At 43.1% G+C, this 19,678-nt stretch overlaps 1 protein-coding gene across 12 annotated transcripts in view; it reads right to left on the bottom strand.

The window, feature by feature from the left end:
• The window catches only part of SGCZ (sarcoglycan zeta), an 889,976-nt gene that overhangs the window by 376,953 nt on the left and 493,345 nt on the right, over nt 1–19,678 (bottom strand). For all 12 annotated transcript variants that reach the window (XM_053253767.1, XM_053253769.1, XM_053253774.1 and 9 more), the window contains exon 2: nt 8,796–8,990. In XM_053253767.1, coding sequence (XP_053109742.1) covers nt 8,796–8,990 — 195 coding nt within the window. The remainder of the gene's footprint in view (nt 1–8,795; nt 8,991–19,678) is intronic.

The raw sequence follows: 19,678 nt of genomic DNA, 5'->3' as shown, positions 1-19,678 counted from the left end.
TAACAATCACAGTGATTCAGTGTTAATACAGTATAGAGTTTAATGTTCTATTCTACCTCAGCAAGACTTCTTTGCAAACTAATATGTAGTTGTAATGTCTGTTCTGAAAGACAGCAATCTGTAATATACAAATATAAGCCTAGTAGGGAGTGTCTACTATTACTTTTGCTCCAGGCACCTTCAGTTCTGTGTAAATCTTGTTATATGGCTGTATTCCACAATAAATCTTCCTGTACCCTGTATTAATTACTGCCTTGTAATGAAAATCCAAGTGTTTACTGATTGTGCTAAGTGGCTGTGAAATCTTGAGCTCACTGATTCTATGGCTGAGGTATTTGTTTGGATATATGTTAACAGGTTTGTTAACTGTCTAAAGAACCAGAGGGAGGAGCAAATGTTAAGCGTATTTGCATTGCTCTGCATGCTGTTCAGCTATTAAACTCATGGCTGGCAGACAAGGAAAGCCTAGGGCAAGTATCCAATAAGCATGTTCATTGGCATCTCTCCATCCACATGACGGACATGAGTCCAGCAATCACCAAAAGTGCATACTTGGTTGTCAGCTTGAAAGACACAGAACCCAGCCAGGAAAATCAAAACAGCTGCTACTCTTCAGCCTTTGCTTAGAACTAGGTTAATAGCCCATTACAAAAGTGCTTTCACATGTATATTCAGCTTGTTTAAAATCCACGCAAAGTGCTGAACATCAGTGAACATATCTTGGAGAGCTCTTCCATCCCCCCTCAGTATTTTTAATACTCTTGGCCAACATCTGCTGCAGTAATCAGACCCAAAGAAGCTATGATGCAATCTGAAACATGCATCAAGATATTGGGAAAACCTTTTTTAAAAGTTCAATAAGAGAGACCTGGATCCAAATTGATACTAATGTTCAGGCTGCCATTCTGACAAAGTTCCAAATCATATAGACACGTCCGTACTCTCTTTTTAAAGACTGTAATTTTAGCTAATTTTAGCTACCCAATAGGAAATTCCATGAAAGGTATTTTCTTTTCTAGTGCTTGTCCAGTTACAATAAATGTACATTTCCTTTGTAGCAATGGATAACACCAAATAGAATAAGATCTGACACTTTCTCTTTTCATCTGGATGGTGGCTTTTCTGAACCTTACCCATTCAAGGAGAGCTATAAGAACGCACTGTATTCAATACATCTTTTTTTAGGATGGGATGGACAAGGCTTTCAAAAGAAAATAGCTGACTGAATAAATGAGGCTCAACAGAAACAATGAAATGATGTAACTCCATTAGCATTTATAACAGGAAAAAATAAGGTAATTCTATTACAATGCACTGAAACATTTCACTGTCAACTTATATACAGAAAGAATCCATTTAATGAATATCATTAATCCAGATCTGAAAGTCTAGAATACATCACTGTTCCATCCTCTTAATTTACTCTGTGTAAATTAAATTCTACAAAATAACACTAAATGGGGAAGAGCAGTGGCAGATTTAAGCAGAGGCAGAGTAGGCACTTGCCTACGGCGGCAAAATTTGAGAAGCGGCAAATTTCCCTCCTCCAAAAGCAGATGTTCCGATTTCCCAACATCCCAGTAGATGTTCCGACTGCAGTCCATTATGGATCACTCCTCAAATTTTGCCACCCCTCTCTGGGGGTGAGGGGGAAGTCCCCCCTTTTTTCTCTTTAAAAACTGCCACTGTGCATGGCGGAATAAGATCAGCAAAGTGGGTGTGGCTGTGGGGAGAGGGCGAGGGGAAAGTCCCCCCCCTTAACTTTAAAATGCTGCGCAGGTGATGGGGTGGCAGCGGCTGCAGCAGGGAGGGTGGTAGTGGGCCGCAGGAAAAGCAATGGCCTTTTTAGCAATGACGCTGCATGGGCGGCAAGGGCAACAAGGGAGTGCTCCTTCCATCTCCCCTGCACTCCCCTCTCCCAAATGCAGACATCCCATCTGCAGTCCGTTATGGGCCACCCTCTGCATCTGCAGTCATTTAGGACAGAGGAGGAGAGATGGAAGCAGCTCTATCGCGCTGCCCTCACGGCCCACACAGCAGCATTGCTTTAAGGAGCAAACTCTCCCCTCGGCCCACTGCCAACTGCCCTGTTGCAGCTACTGCAGCCCCATCACCTGCACAGCATTTTAAAGGTAAAGGGGGGACTTTACCTTCCCCCCTCCCTGCCGCTGCCGCTGTGCGGCCTTCACTGACCTTATCCCGCCACGCACAGCGATGGTTTTTAAGGAGAAAAAGGAGGGGCGTTCTCCCTCCACCCTTACCCTCACTGCAGCAGCAGGGATGGCAACAGTGGTCCCTCTAATTTTTTTTCATCTCTGTGCAGAATGAGTTTTGTTCTGGGCAGCAGTATCAAGGCAGTGTGCGCACATCTGCATTCAGAATGCAGCCTTCCAGATTCAACCTAAGCGGGATCTAAAATGAACTGAGCGGACATCCCAAAACTTGAGAGCACGCAGGTGTGCGCACACCTTAGAGGGAACAGTGGATGGCAAAAGGCATAATCCGCCTCTGGGGAAGAGGCTGGAAATCCTGTATGTCCGAATGTATGAATCCTGGAGCTTCCCTCGCCATAGTCCTATTTGAACCTTTGGTTTGTAGTGAGTTTGGCTGCTCCAACCTGAAGTTTCAGGGCAGCAGCGTTGCAAATGCAGATGCCACCATAACTGCAGTTTTGTGCTGTTTCTGGAACCGGAATCATAGAGAGGGCAGCCCAGACTCATCCAGGAAGGTGCCCGCTCTATGCCTGATGCACCTCTTGATGGCCGCCTCTCCAAGCACTTGCCCCGCCCCCTGTCTCCAAGCTACTCATGCCATTGTCCAGCAACAGGGATGCCAGAATATCCCATCCCAAGCTTCTAAGCCTGTCAAGCAGAAAAGTCACATGGGGGGTTTCCCATGTCAATTTCCCATGAAACTGATTGCCGGGAAATCTAGGACCAACAAACGGAAGTACTTTTTCACACAACGCATAATCCACTTGTGAAATTCTCTGCCACAAGATGTGGTGACAGCCAACAACCTGGATGGCTTTAAGAAGGGTTTGGATAACTTCATGGAGGAGAGGTCTATCAACAGCTACTAGTCGGAGGGCTATTGGCCACCTCCAGCCTCAAAGGCAGGATGCCTCTGAGTACCAGTTGCAGGGGAGTAACAGCAGGAGAGAGGGCATGCCCTCAACTCCTGCCTGTGGCTTCCAGCGGCATCTGGTGGGCCACTGTGTGAAACATGATGCTGGACTAGATGGGCCTTGGGCCTGATCCAGCAGGGCTGTTCTTATGTTTTTATGGGATGCCTTCAGGGTCCCTTGTTTCCATCTCCTGGCAATCAGGAGAGAAAGGGGATGGAAAGGGAAGCTGGGCATTTTGCTCTCTAAAAATGTCCACACATTCATGGTGTATTTATGGATTTGGCCTCCAACAAAATTCAGAAATCAACTTTGGTTTCTCCTCAAGAGAAACACTGAAACATCAACAGAATTTCACAGAAAGCTAGGAGAATTCTAGTAGAGCTAGTTGTTCAATATTAACAACCAAGGTGGGACAGGACCTGCAAGAGTGGGAAAAAGAAATGAGGACCAAAAAAGGAAGCATCATCTGTCCCATTTCTGCCCTGCCCAATGAATTCCTCACCTAGAAGGAACATGAAATCAGGCAGACAACCATGGGAAGCCGTTTTAGAGGTTGGACTTCTCCAAAGTATGTCCGTGGGGGTGGGGGGGGAGGACTGATTTTGATCCACAAAGGTTTTTGGCAAAAGAAGGGGATCCCTTTTTTTATCATGCTTGACTCCTTCCCATTTGTCAGCTTCTTGATCTACATGCAGAATTGGAGGCTGGGAAATCAATTACAATGATTGCTGATGCTTTCTTTCTTAATTCCTGCTGACTTCTTCACTGAGGAGGACTCAGAACTAATTTTCACAAATAAGCCCAGTCCAGCAGTTCCAGTGTGTATAAATCTAATGTAATCACAGAGAGCAGTACGTACATTAGTGTGAGGCTTTAACTCATTCCACTTCCACTATTTGCCAGATAGATTTTTTAAGAGCAAGATTCTTACATTAACACAGTCCTGTGGGAGCTGCTTTCCCATGCTTGGGCTCCATGCCATTCTGCTAGCATCTGTATGGAGGAAGAATATGGATGTGGCAAATGCGGGCGGTGAAGGTGGACCCCTCTTTAGTAGCAACTTCAGAGTCACTATCTCTCTGAATACCAGTTGCTGGGGAGGGTGGGTAATAGTAGGGGAAGGCTGGTAACTTCATTATGTGCTTGTGGTCTTCCCAGAAATATCTTGTTGGAAACATTTGATTACTAGGGATGTGCTGAAATGCGACTCAGCTGTCTGAATTGTATTATTATTTATCAATTGTCTGAATTGTAGGCACATCCCTTTAAAATATATGCCTTACACAGCCCCTTTAAAGCGGAGGAGGCCATCCACAGAGGCCATGTGCATGCTGGCATCACATAGGGGCAGCTGGGAGATGCCTTGCAGGCGTGCGGGCATAGCTGGGGGAGCTCTGGGATGGCGGCAATGGTGGCAGGTGGAGGAGCAGGTATGGACCTGCTCTACTCCGCTTTAAAGGGGATGTATAAGCCCTCTATTTTAAAGGGAAATGCCCATGATTCTGACAGCGAAATCACATTTTGGCACATCCCTACTGATTACTGCTGGAAACTCATGATGATTCTCTTTATTTAGCAGGGGAAGAGTAACTGGCCCTATCCACCCCCAGCACAGTACCTCCAGTGACTGTTGCTGGTGTCTATCTTATGTTTCTTTTTAGATTGTGAGCCCTTTGGGGACAGGGAGCCATCTTGATATTTATTATTTCTCTGTGTAAACCGCCCCGAGCTATTTTTGGAAGGGTGTTATAGAAATTGAATAAATAAATCAATACATAAATTTAAAAAAACAATGCTGGACTTGATTGACTTTTGTTCTGTTCTGAAAGGGATCTTCTAATGTTCCTATGGCCTGGCAGCCCCTTGAATACTGATTTTAGAAAGCTATGAGGGGCATTATTTGGGAAAGAGAGCTAGTCTTGTAGCAAGCATTAATTGTCCACTTTACTAGGCAGGCTTTGCCTTGGTTTGCATTTGAACATAGGAACATAGGAAGCTGCCATATACTGAGTCAGACCATAGGTCCATCTAGCTCAGTATTATCTACACAGACTGGCAGCAGCTTCTCCAAGGCTGCAGGCAGGAATTTCTCTCAGCCCTAACCTGGAGATTCCAGGGAAGGAACTTGGAACCTAGAGGCTCTTTGCAGAGCGGCCCCATTCCCTAAGGGGAATATCTTACAGTATTTGCACTTCTAGTCTCCCTTTCATATGCATCCAGTTTGGACCCTGCTTAGCTAAGGAGACAAGTCATGCATGCTACCACAAGACCAGCTCAAGACCAGCACTGTAAGATATTGCCCTTAAAGAATAGGGCCATAGCTCAGTGGAAGAGCATTTGTGTGTTTGGTGCAGAGTGTCCCAGGTTCACTGCTTAACTTCTCCAGGTGGAGCTGGGAGAGACTCCTGCCTGAAACCTTGTAGAGCTGCTGCCAGTCAGTGTAGACAATGCTGAGCTAGACAGACCAATGGTCTGCCTCAGTATAAAGCAGCTTCTTATAATTTGTCTAAAGAGGGGCGGGGGGGGCGAGATGAGAGGGCTTGTATTTCATTACAGTCCCCCCACCTTTCCCTCCATAATTTGAACACCAGACAAATGAGATAGATGCTTCTCATGCAGCCATCTTCAAACCCCCAAGGAGAGCGATGTGACTGTGAGAAAGAACTTTGTTGTTCACCCCAGTCATGCACTTCTTCCTTACGGATATTACCATAGTTGCATGGGATTGTACCATGGAGAAGCAGCTTCCAGATTATGAAACCATAATAGCATCTTAATGGGAACATTCATAGACAGACTTCTAGAAGACACAAAATTCAAGTCCAACACGTATGGACATGTTCTCCTTTCAGCCAGTAATGGAAAACTATATATATAAAATCAAAATCAGTTCCACAAAAGAGTGTTTCACACTGATCTAAACTATTATGTATCCTATCATCAAAAGAATTAAAGTTAATAATCTCATGTCAACAATGCACACTCTATATAAACTTTGGCAAGGGCAATCTGATAGTTCATTGTCATAAAAAAAAACACCACAGCAAATGATCCTGTCAGTCTCTAGGAAAAGAACCAATTGATAACCACAACAACATGTCCTGTTTGTTTAAACACAAAATGTTAACAACAATAAATCTGCACTGATAGGAGAGCAAAGACCAATGACAAAAGTGATATATAATTGCAGCAGATCAATAAGGGTCCCTGAACAATTTGCACATGCTCTTCTGCTTTTTTAATATCACTGTTAATTTATTTTCCTTCTCTGCTTTCTGCAGCCTCTTGTTAAAAAAAAGGAGGAAATAGGCTGGTTCATTCTCATAGAGTAACAGAGGAGGATTAAAGATTAATTTTCATTTGTCAACTGTGTGTGATCTAATTGGATTTAAAACTGAAGGGACATTTAAAATCCACATTAGCAAAATGATTTCCTAAAATTCCATAGCCAATGCAGTCATGAAAAACTGGATTTAGGTATAAAGTGCACTGCACTTCAAATGTTATCTTTGAAAATCATTAAGCCTCCGTTTGTATAATTACTGCAGCCACATGTATACCTACTTAAGCTAGTCAAGCAATCCACTCAATCCACTAATCAGGAATCAGTGAAGGAGAAAATATTTTTTCTCTTCTGTACACTAAACTCAAAAACAGACTTAGATTCCATTATGGGAGACTAACTTTCCACCAAAGAATAATAGCACTGTGTTTTAAAGTGTCATTTCTACATAGCACCAAGGAGAATAACTAGTATACTCAAATTGCTGGAATGTGAAGCTAGGTTCTACCCAGTATCTTTTATGTTTTGTTGTTTAGAAGTTTGTCCCAGTGGGGATCCTATAGAAAGTGTGGGTGGTAGAGTCAGAAAGGAAAAAAGAGGGAAAGGAGGAGGAGAAAATTGAGTCATTTCTGAATAAATGCTTAAATCTATATAAGATTATTTGTGTCTGTGAGGGAAGGAGCTATAAAACAGTACTCTGGAGCCAAACTATGCATTATATAATGCTTGGTCCTGACATGTTTGATTTTTCTTGTATAAATAGCTACAGGAGGCCCCAATTTTGGTCAAATCTAGTGTTGGGGGAGGGGGCTTTACCCTTCCATCATAATCCAAATCTGGTCACTTCTAGGGTGCACACGAACGGTTTGATAGCGAAATGGGCCACTGTGAACTGGTCGCAAATTTAAATCAATGTGAAGAGTCCTCATCAATTAGAAATTCATCTTAATATATTCAGTTAATTACAGTTAAACCTATGTATTGTGGGGGGGAGAATACAGGCCAGATTTGGAGAACGTTAATATATCCAAAGAATATTTCAACAAGGACACATCAAAATATTGTTTTGGCTGTGTATTTTTATCATGCTCTAAATCTGGCTGTTTCTGTTCTCTGTTTTTTAATGCATAGAAATAATTCTTAGCTGAGTAAGACCACTGAATCATCTTAGTGCAGTCATTACACACCACATTTTAATACATAAGCAAGACAGGGTAGATCTATAGAGATGTGGAAGACACTAATGCTTGCTAAAGAAAAGTTATTATAACCCATAAAATACCCTGATGTATGTACAGATAATAAAGCCAAGGGATTGTCAAACTGTATATTCCATAGATTTCTATGATAAAACAACATGACAAACACTCTCTTCTCATCTCTAAGGCAAAATTATACTCTATTGGACAAAACAAGGAGGAAATAGTACATCTTCCTTTTAAAAATCACACAATAAAATGCACAATGCTTCATGACTGAGTATCCATGTGTATTTCATCCAACAGATATCATCATTTCTGAATACCAGGGGGACCACTGAATACCAGGTGGAGGAATTCTCTCCCTTGCCTTCCGCCCATAATTCAGAATGATGTGATTATTCATCAGGAACACCTCTGTTTTGGGCCAGCTTACTGGTTCTGTACACTAACTAACTGGAGATGAGTGAAGCACCCAGTTCCACTCCGTAAAATTTGGGTAAAGTGTAGAATAAAACTATTCCACTCTGCCAGAACTCCTGGGTCAATCATGGAACTTTTGCAAATCACTGCAAGCACTGAAGATCTCCATTGTGCAGCAAGTCCCCAGTGAAAGCACTGCACACCCTCATGGGGCTGGAGACTTTGGGGATGTGAGGGGGCATTCAAGGCAGAGTTCTAACATGGCCCTAATGTGGAGCAGCCCTCACATACAGGAAGTCTATGATGTACAGTAGTGAGGAACAATAGTTGTTCTATCCTTCTCAGAATTGGAGACTTACCCTTCTCAGGATCTGAGAAAATTGAGGGGGGGGGGCATATAAGACGAGGTTCTGGCACAGCTCCAGACTATACTAGACCCTTGCATGCCACTGGTTCTCTGATCCAGTGAAGAGGTGGTGTATTTATTTGTTTATTTTAAGTTTTTACATCGCCTATCCCAGATGGCTCTAAGTGGTTCACATTCAGTACTGAATATATCCAAGAGCAGGCCTTTGAACTGTACTGTGAACTTCCTTCCTCCACTAAAATCTCTGCGCTCTCCCCTCTGCAATCTCAACTGGCAAAACAAATACTTTGCCTGAGCAAAAAAGAAATAGAGGTCTCTGAAGCCTAACACCAAAATATGACCACCCAACCTCTTAAAAATATAAAAGCAAAGAAACAAAAAGTTGGCGCTACTTACCACTGTGAAATTCATAACTTTCAGTATCCATATCGTCATTGCTAAGTTAACGATCATGGTAACCAACAGCAAGAGGACAAAGAAATATAGGCACCTCTTTCGCCAACCATAAATTCCTACTGGATAAAGTTGAGGGTTTTCTGGTCTTGGCAGATTGTTTTGCTGTGTTGCCAGTATGTACTGTTCTCGTGTCATCTATTAAAGAAGTGGGGAGAAACCATGAAAACATTAAGTCTTAATTTGAATCATCAATGAAAGATGAAATTCTCATATTACTGCACTAGAGCAATAATCCAAGCGTTAACTCCTATATCTATATATCTATATATCTGTATTTCTACAGGTAGTCCATTTATTAGCTCCAACTATGCATTCATGTTTCATTCCCCCCTTTCCTTAGCCCAGTGGTTTCAAAGGTTTCAACTTTAGGTTTCAACTTTCTGCATTATATCTGCTGTTGAATCCCCCAAGTCAGGCTTATCAAACTGCCAGCCCATGGACCCGTGGAGCTTCTTTTCCCGGTTCCCAAGCAACTGTGTGTCAGCCCTGGCCATGAGTTTCCCTCCTCCACCCTGCTGTACGCTGAAGCTGTGACAGTGCTGCCCACTTGCTGGGGTTGGTTGGCTGGCCTGTTTATTCATTCATTTGTTTCTTTTCTTTGTTTCTCCCTCCCTGCTCCTGCTGCCACCAACATTCCTGTCTTCTCCCACCCCACACTCAGAAGGAAGAATTTATCCTTCCTCCTGTACTGCCACCACACTCCTCCTTCTTGTATCCTCCTGGCTCTTCAGTGTGCAGAGGACTGAGGCAGAAGGAGTGCATGAAGGGTGAGGGAGGGAGAGGAAAGGAGGAAGAAAGGAAGAGAGTAAGAGAAATAGCGGGGGGGGGAGGAAAGAAGAAAGAGGGTGCTGGAGAAAAAGGCAGAAGGAAGACAAGAGTACAAGTGAGGGGGGGAGAAAGGAAGAGAGTGATAGAAATAGCGGGGGAGGAGGAAAGAAGAAAGAGGGTGCTGGAGAAAGAGGCAGAAGGAAGACAAGAGTACAAGTGAGGGAGGGGGAAGAAAGGAAGAGAGTGATAGAAATAGCGGGGGGGGAGGAAAGAAGAAAGAGGGTGCTGGAGAAAAAGGCAGAAGGAAGACAAGAGTACAAGTGAGGGAGGGGGAAGACAGGGAGTGAGAGAAAGAGCGGGGGGAGGAGAAAAGAAGAAAGAGGGTGCTGGAGAAAGAGGCAGAAGAAAGACAAGAGTACAAGTGAGGGAGGGGGAAGAAAGGAAGAGAGTGAAAGAGGGAGCAAGAGGAGGAGGACAAAAGCAGAAGGCATCGAGAGGTGCCTTTCCCTGAATAAGTGGAGGGCAAGGGAGGTGGGGAGGGGGAGGGGGAAGAAAGGAAGGAATGGAGTGAGAGGAAGAGCGAGGAGGAAGATTAAGACAGAAGGTGGCGAGAGACACCTTTCCCCGCATGAATGAGTGAAGGAGAAGGGGATGTGTGAGTGAGTGAAGGGGAAGGCTGTGTGAGAAGGCATGTGAGGTTGGTGCAGCCCCCTGGAGGTGCACTGGAATAAAATAAAATCCACCTCCCAATTGAGTTTGACACCCCTAGCCTAAGCATTGCAGAGGATTCTGTGGTATACACACAGGTACTAAAGTACTAATCAGCCTTTCAGGCCTTGACATCACCCTGTGTGGATGGAGAGTACATCTTAAACATACAGGGTAAGAGCACAATGGTACTAAACAAGGTTTATTAATGGCTCCAAAAACATTTTGAGTTGAAATTCTTTATCAGGAAAATAATTCAAATAGCACTGTTCTGAGAGCTCCCATGCAGTCTGTTTTTGTGCAAGGTTTATTCCCTGAGTATGATGTGAGACTTGAAATGTATTTGCATTCCTGGGTGAAACTTGTTTTGCATCAGTTTGGGCTTTTCTTTTTGTTGTTGTCATAGGAGGAAACTTCCTCCATTGTATCCTACAACACACAATTGCAATTAGTACTGAGCTAATTCTCATTAGATAACTTTCAGCTCAGATGTTAAGGGCTGATTGAGCTCTCCGCCCAGCCAGGAGGGGTCTCAGAAATTTCCTTTCTCTTTTATAAAAACATTTTTATAAAAGTGGGCTCTGCTGAGATGCTGGGTCCCTGGAAACTGCATGATGGTATCACATGCTGATGCCATGTCTAGCAAGTTGTCTATCATGTCTATCGTCTGCTATTATTGATATTCTCACTGATGAACACTTGAAAAGCTTCTGAGGAATCAAACAGTTCCCTGGAACATAGGTTGAAAACCATTGCCTTGATGCATTGGTCGCATTCACATGTAACATGGAACTGGAGTTTTAGGGGGAAGATGTTTCCTCATTATGTTGTCCAAATACTTGCGACTCTGGTTCCACGTTCCGACCAACTCTCAATTTCTATTTTGTAACTCCAATTTGAACCCTGCTAACTTGGCAAAGAGGCACCTTTTAACATGGTGATTCTCTTTATTTAGCAGGGGGAGAGTAACTGGCCCTATCCACCCCCAGCACAATACTTCCAGTGAATGTTGCTGGTGTCTATCTTATTTTTCTTTTAGATTGTGAGCCCTTTGGGGACAGGGAGCCATCTTATTTATTTATTATTTCTCTGTGTAAACCACCCTGAGCCATTTTTGGAAGGGCAGTATAGAAATCGAATGAATGAATGAATGAATGAATGAACCCTTGAGTTATAGTGAGGTTCATCTCCCCAACCCAAAGTTTAACACAGCCTGTGTGTCATCTGAATTCAGAACCACAGGCTGCATTTGCTATAGTCTGAGTTGAGAGAGGAAGCTCCTCACTCCCTGTGGCCATGACTGAATGTGTGGGATGTCCTCTCTATAGGTGACTGCAATTAGATCGCCCTCTGTGATGTCCGAATTCAGGGATGTGGGGGAACCACAGGTCTGTTGGGCCATATGTGAATGCAGCCATGATACTATGGCTGCATTCACACACAACGCAGAACTGCGGGTCTACTGGACCCACTGTTCTGCGTTACATGCGAATGTGGCCATAGTATCATATATTTTTATTTCAATTTCTTTCCCACTGATCTCAAAGATTTAAGGCAGTTAATCATCATTTAAGAAGAAAAAAAGATAACAGAAGCTGCCACCCTGACCAAAATAAAAAATTATCTACACCGATCTTTCTATCTACTATTCTATTCAGTGTACTAAATAAATAAATACATAAATGTACTAAATAAATACTACAAACATGAAAAAGAGCAAGCTAAACTTAAACGATGAATATATTTCATGTATTAAATGCCATAGGAGAATCAGGGTCCAATTGCACTCCAGCTGAATTGTATCATATACAGTGTCAATGAAAACGTCTATCATGGCTTCAAGTATAAAAATTAGTAATTATTTCTCACTGGAAGTGAAAAGACAAGAAGTGTTATAGTTGATGTATACTGATGAGTGAAATACTTAAGGACTTGCTGTGTGTTTGACTAATTTTCTGAGAACAGCATTACAGCCACTTCCTTGGAACATTCTTCCTCCTCCTCCCATATGTGTGATTTTCCATAAGAGTTTTGCAGACACAGTGCCAGTCAGGGTCAGCCCTTCCATGAGGCAGGTTGAGTTGGTCGCCTCAGGCGGAGAGGGGTGCAGGAGGTGGCAAGTCATGCCTTCTACTACCATGGCACCACGCCACCATTAACTGTTGCCATTCTAACTTGCTCTGTGGGGGGCATGCTTTTCAATTCCCCCTCTTTGCCATTCTTGATTTGTACCTCTCCCCCTCCCCTCACTTGAGCTAGGAATGCCCTTGCTATCACTTCCTGGCTTGGTGACATAGTTTGAGACTCCTCACATATCACTTCTGCAGCATGGCCTGGAAATGACAAGCACCCACCCACAGACAGATGGGGTGTGTGTATGTGTGTCATTTTGTCCTTTGCCCCTTGCAGCAAAATGGACTGGCTCTGTTGGCAGTTGCCAAACACAGGGCAGAGAGCACACTGTGCCCTATTTTTTCTTTACTACTTCTCATTTTCTTTTTGTTTTGTAACTATGCATTACACGAGAACCTTAATAATTACCTTTTAATAAGTAACCTTTTAAAAGAAGCATTAAAATTTCCTAGCACATCCCTCAGTATTCAGTAAATTCCACGAAGGACAACCTTCTCTTGGAGGCCATAATACTATAACCATCTCCAAAACCATCTACTTAATTCAAAGCTCAGTTCTGCCAGTCACATAAGAGGACATCAGGACATCTCTAATTGTGCAAGGTTTGACACAGCTTGCAAAACTAAACAGTGGAGCCACCAAAGCTGATCTCTAGAAATGACTCGTGCAGAAGTGGCATAGCAATGATGTCTGCGGTAGGGCACAGCCAGTCAGCATACAGGTAACCTTTCAAGAATGTGCAAAAGGTATCAATAGGGATGCAAATAGACAGGACACACAGCTCCAATGACAATTTGGAGGTGGTAATTTCATATTCATAGATGCAAGCATTCACAACAAACACCCGATTCTAAAAAGTGTTATCATGCATTCATCTCAAGAACATGAATGACCCATGTTGCATCTTGAAGCCATTAATTCTTCAGTTATTTAAACAAATGAGACAAGATTGGAATGAAGGAATTTAGGATGGCAAACAATATTTTTCAACATGAATTCTGCAGCTTCTTTTTAAAGTCCTGATCTGATGTACTGGTAATAAGGGATGCGCTGGTAATAAGGGCACAAAGCAGCTAGGATCATTGCTATAATACATGTTCTTCTACCAGAGCAACCGTGTTAATTTCTGTATATACCAATCTATCTGTAGGTGCTGAACCTCTGCAGCAGCCAAGGATGACCTTGCATTGCTTAGAAGTGGTCATAGAAGGGGCATGACATAGGATGACAGCAGAGTGGCAACATGAGTCATGTTTCTATTTAAAGAGGTCGATGTTCTGATGCTGTGTTTGCCCAAGGCTGTTACACTTGCTAGTTGCACTAAGTCTGGAGCATGCGTTCCAGACTAATGTTGCACTTCTGCAAACATGTTTGCACATGCGCAACAAGGTGCGCAACCTGTGGCACATCTCATACATTCTACAGAGAACTTTTGCACAAGAGCACAATATGGCAGTCACACAGTCCCCCAAATCCTTGTGATTCAACACAGATAACCAATCTGCTTGCACTAACACAACTGTGTTCATTGCGTAAGCACAACGTTAGTCAGGATATCGGCCAGTGACAGGGTCAGCAAGTGCGATGCGGCACACAGATGAGCATTCACTCAAAGCACAGCACTAGCCAGTGCCTCAGCACCCAAGGTCAAAACAGAAAACCTGTGCACAACTCTCAACTGCATGACAAACAAGGATGCACCACATCACACTGACACAAGATACCTCTCTCTGAAGGTATTCATCTCATGCATTCATCAAATGTGGCAGCAGCTCCTCAATGGAAGCTGGGCAGATGAAGTTCTACAGAAGCAGCCCTTCTTGTCTCTGATCTCTATGGCAAACCGCTTTCCCCCTGCTCCAGAATGAAGCCTGGAATATAGACTAGGAGCTAGCTTTGTGCCCTTGCCTGATCAATAGAGCAGTAGCTTTCTGTCTGGCGCACTTGAAGCTTTCGCTTCCAGCCTTGCCTAAGTCTGCCTCTAGTTCCCAAAGCTAGATTCAGGGCCCTGGGTTGGACAAACTCACTCTTGGTCTAGTTTGGGTTACAGTTTGGCCCTACATTGCTCATAGTTGGTTCAGGGGCTGGGGAGGTCAATAGTAGCAACAACGGGCAGGTGCAAAGAAGATGGCTTCTTATATTGGGACTCTCACACTTCTCCAGACATTCACACAGTTAGGAGAGGCAAAAGGAAATAAGAAAACCTCAAGAGGGAAATAGTTCATGGTTCTCTATTAAAATGATTCAAGTCTTCATTTTAAACTAGTCTCAATATATGGCAATTTGGAAAGTTAATAACTGAGAATGTCAGGGCACATGTATGCACTAGGTTGCTAATCTTCTGGTATTTAGCAAAAATTGCTTTAATGATTTCTGGATTAACTTTTATGATATTCCTTCCTTTCTACCTCCTTGTAGGATGAAAGAGATTTATGATCTATTCAGTATGCACGCCCACATTTTTCTGTATACAAAAATGGTTCGATATTCAGCAGAAGTGAAAGGAAGATTTTGTTGTTTTAAAGCAATCTTCTTCATTAGCAAAAAATTGATAAAATTAATGTTTTTGACCTTTCAGTATAGGAAATATCTTAAATTAGAGGGTGAAATAAGTAAACATACACTCTGAGTCTCCTAAATGCTCATGATACATTGCCCCCAGACCCCCAAATGAAGACAAGACACATATGTTTGGGATAAACCAGGGCCACACTTTACTGGCTACCAATAAAGGATATGCAACAAGCATTAACAATTCACTAAAGTGTGCGCAACTCCAACTGCTCAGGGGGCATTCAGCCTCCTATCAAGAACTGCCTGCCCCCATAACCGTTGGGTGAATCAACCGGGCCTGATAGATGCCAGCAGCAACCGCTGCATAGCTTCATTCAGCCACACAGTTTACTCTGTTGAGGCAACTGCCCAGGTCACGCCCCACTTGAGTCCCCAAAAGGTCTTAGTGGGCGAGCCAAGCGGCCACATAAAAGTGGTTCATTCCCAGCCATCCTAGGCCACAAAACCCTGAGGAGCTTCACCCAACACAGGTATCTCCAGTTGAACACCAATGAATCCTTACCTTACCCTACCCACACTCACCTGCTCGTGTGACCAACTTCCTAGCAAACAACTCCCACCCCCAATTCCTTGAAAGCAACCACAGCGAGGAGTAGGTGGAAAATTCCATACCCTGTGCCAATCTGGGTGAAGACAAAAATTCTTACATGGCCCCAAAGCGACCAGCTAGGCTCTTACTGTGTAATTGGGAGGGTGGTTGGGAACCGGCAAACTGCTTATGAATGAGGGGAGGAGGGAGCCAAGCCACATATCCAAACGCCGCTCCTGCTGCCTCCTTGGCCATGGCAAGCACGAGGGGTGTTCACATCCACCCTGTTTCCCTGAGGACCAGGCATAAACCTTGCCCCACCCAACAGCCTTTCAGCATGGCATTTTGAATATCATTTGCCTTATTTGCAGATAAGATTATTTAAATGGGATATAACCTCTTCTGCAGCAGGTACAATGTATTAAATAGAGACAACTACGTCAGGTGAAAGACAATAAAGCACTGGAAGATGTGGTGGGGAGGGCAGAAATCATGTTTTCTTTGTGCAGCTGCCGTAAAGCCATTAGGAAAAGGGCAAGGTGAGATGGATCCAATATAAAAACTCCTCAGCAGCAGGAGATGTCATAAAGGAGGGTGTGACTCCCAAATTTGGTAGCATAAATTACACCCTAACAGGCCATTTCCCTCTCATCCATAAATTACTTCTAGCACTGGTAACCAAGGCACTCTGGTCTGTATGGAGGAGAGAAAGCTCCTTCTGTTGGTTGTTTTAAACCCAAAAACTAGAGCTATTCAAGATGGACCAGGCCTGACGGAAAAGGAGGAGGGGGGTATTGGGGGTGGGGACATGGGCTGACCAAAATATTTGGTTTAGTTTTTTAAAAACCTTAAAATAACTATATTTACTTTCTTTGAAAAGACGGCTATATGGCAGAGGCTTAATATGACCAGACTTTGTTTAGACTAGGAGGAGGTCTGCCACTCACCACTTGTACTCCACCTGTTATGTTGATTTGTGTCACTAGTTACTGCATTTCATGCTGTTTTATGGCTGTTTTTAGCCTGCTTTGCTTAAGGAAAGTAAGTTTATGATATCAATCAGCATTCCGTGTGTGTGTCCATGAGTGTGTTTATCCCCCACTATCAATTTTGCAATGCCTGGAGCAATATGAACCAAATTTGGTACAGTTGTCTCATAAGAACATCTCAACAGCGTAGTTTGTGATGATGTCATCTACTCTGATTCAAGATGGTGGACACTTAAATGTTTGAGGCACAAGTGGGCTAGCTTGTGAACTACCTAACTGATTTGAACCAAATTTGCTACAGCTGTAGGACACCACAATGGCCCAGTTTGTGATGATGTCATCCACCCCGATTCAAGATGACGGATGTGTAAATGTTTGAGACACAAGTGGGCTAACTTGTGGACCATCTGACCAATTCGAACCAAATTTGGTACAGTTGTAGTGAGTGACACATAGGGACACCTCAACGGTGTAGTTTGTGTACCAACTGATGTCCTAACTTGGGGACTATCTAACAAATGTGGACCAAATTTGGTGCAGTTGTAATGAGTGACACAAAGGGACACCTCAATTGCATAGTTCATGATGATGTCACCTTAAGTGGTGCAGCGGGGAAATGCTTGACTAACAAGAAGAAGGTTGCCAGTTCGAATCTCCACTGGTATTATATTGGGCAGCAGCAATGTAGAAAGATGCTGAAAGTCATCATCTCATGCTGCACGGGAGATGGCAATGGTAAACCCCTCCTGTATTCTACCAAAGAAAACCACAGGGCTCTGTGCATGCCAGGAGTCGAAATCGACTTGATGGCACACTTTACCTTACAGAAGGGGCAAAGTGCATTTATGGATGGGCAAGCTGAGTCCCATATATTAGATTTCTGAAACAGATGGGGGGGACAGTGGGTAGGCAAGCAAGGTTTCATGGTGTGTGCGCCTGTCCACTCTTGCCCCCCTCCCGAAAAGTTAGGAGGTACCTTGCTTGTTCCATTCTATGGCTATATAGGACTTGTATGTGTATGGCAGTATAAAACCTATGTTGGTAATTGCTTTCAAAAAGGGAACAGAGTAAATATATAAACAAAAATTAAGGCACTGAATTTTAAATGAAGTGTGACCATATACTGTATAATGATATGATAATTTGCTTTGCCTTGTTTACAATACCTCCTTTGATGCTTGTTAGGAATTGATTTGACTACTCTGTAGTAATTGACTAATGTCTCCCGTGTTAATTTGTATCCAGAGAGTCCATTAATTGAAAAAGCATTACATTATTGTTTCCTTATCAGCTTGGATCAACATGTTGACCGCCTGTTTGTTACTTCCCAAATAGGCCAGCTTCAATTTATTATGGAAAATGTCTATCAAACAATTGTAGAACCACCGAATATTTTACTGCAACACCTAAAGGTGTGATACAACAAGGATTACAGGAAGCCATGTTCCTTCAGTCATGCACAGAACACCGCCCATACTTCTGCATTCCACCTCTGAGAACCAGAGCAAACTGAAGAAGCCCTTATGCCCAGGCTGCAGGAAATGAACTGGCTGTAGCAATTTCAATCCGTCAAATAATGTATCCTAATAAGACTTCTAGATGTTACTCATGGAAATGACAGCAGTGCCAAATAGGAAGCAAAACAAGAGCCACCTGAGGTAAGGAGCTTCTCAGGTTGACAGAAGACATGCCACTTGTGTGAATCCTACTAGCCCATCTGGACCACCAGCAGTGGGTATCTGATGTGGTAAAAATGTGTCTTACCACATGAGGGATGGGGCTGTAGATCAGTGGTAGATCTGCTTTGCATGCAGTCAGTCCCAGTTTCAAGCCCCATCATCTCCAAGTTGGCCTGCAAAAAATCTTGCCTTGGGAAGTGGCTGTCTGTGTAGACAATGCTGAGCTAGATAGGCCAATGGTCTGATCAGTATAGGACAGCTTCCTGTGTTCCTACACAGAGTGACACAGACGAGGAGTGGCTTACAAGTATACATTGTCATTTACATCCACCCAAAGATAAGCTAAGTAACATTCCCTGCAGATAATTTCTCAATGAAGTTATGATGTTGTAGCACAGAACATGTGACTCTACATCCATCAGTATCTGGATCAAACAATTATTTCTGCAAGCAAGGCTAGCACAGAAGTGAGCTGAAACCCATCACTATAGATTGGGAGATGCCTTTACAATAGACTCGCTAAGCTAGAGGCACCCACATCAGCATTTAGAGTGAATCAGAAAAGCAAAAACAATCCGCTGCTAACCAGACACTGCAGCTCAGGAGAACTCTTTCAAAATGTTAGACAGGTAATTTACCAGAACCAGCTGGCTTCCTTTACTCCCCCTGACAGTAACATGCCCTCTAGCTATGCAGTCACTGCTGTGGGCCCCCTTTTCTCTCTCCGACATGCCAGCAAGTCATTCACCTTGCTTCTGGTTTGTGCAGCATGGAGCATTAATTAAACTTACAGATGAAGTATTATTTCACATTTTCTTTGCAACTCTTTGGCTGGCTGGCAACCTACCATATGTAGGGTAATGTGTATCACACTGTGCAGCTGATGGTGCAGAACAGCACTGTAGTCATTTCTCAGATTGCAAACTCACAAATACATGCATTATGTATTTAAAATGGCATAATATTTTGGGCAAGAGAGATAAAAATTGGACTTTTAAAATGTAACTGTATATAATAGCCGGTTCTTCTTCTTGCTGTGGATTGATTTGTAAAAGGCTCTGTGAATCAAGCAAATAGATTTGCTATGCAAACTCTTTCAAAGACAAATAGCTTAAATATATCCAGTCTTGTCATTCTATTTTATTTTTTTTAGAATACAGATAATGATGCTCAAGCTGATTTATTCTTGCTTTCTCAGTGAGGGCTTTGTTTCCCATAACAGAGCTCCTGAACCTCTTCAGTGTAAATATAGTTCGTTTTGATAACCAACATCAGCTTTGCTTGATATGTAGGTAGCCAGGCACTACTGAATAAAGAGGGTTGTTGTGTGAGCAATGATTTATTGACAAGCCTGTTTGGTTCAATAGCAGAGATGGGCAACCATCCCCAAGCCTGCATTTGATTTGCAATTGGGCTTGGTAAGCTAAGCTAATTTCCCTGTAA

This window comes from Hemicordylus capensis, chromosome 5, assembly GCF_027244095.1.
Source record: "Hemicordylus capensis ecotype Gifberg chromosome 5, rHemCap1.1.pri, whole genome shotgun sequence".
In the NCBI taxonomy this organism is placed as follows: domain Eukaryota; kingdom Metazoa; phylum Chordata; class Lepidosauria; order Squamata; family Cordylidae; genus Hemicordylus; species Hemicordylus capensis.
This window is presented reverse-complemented; position numbering and strand designations above follow the sequence as displayed.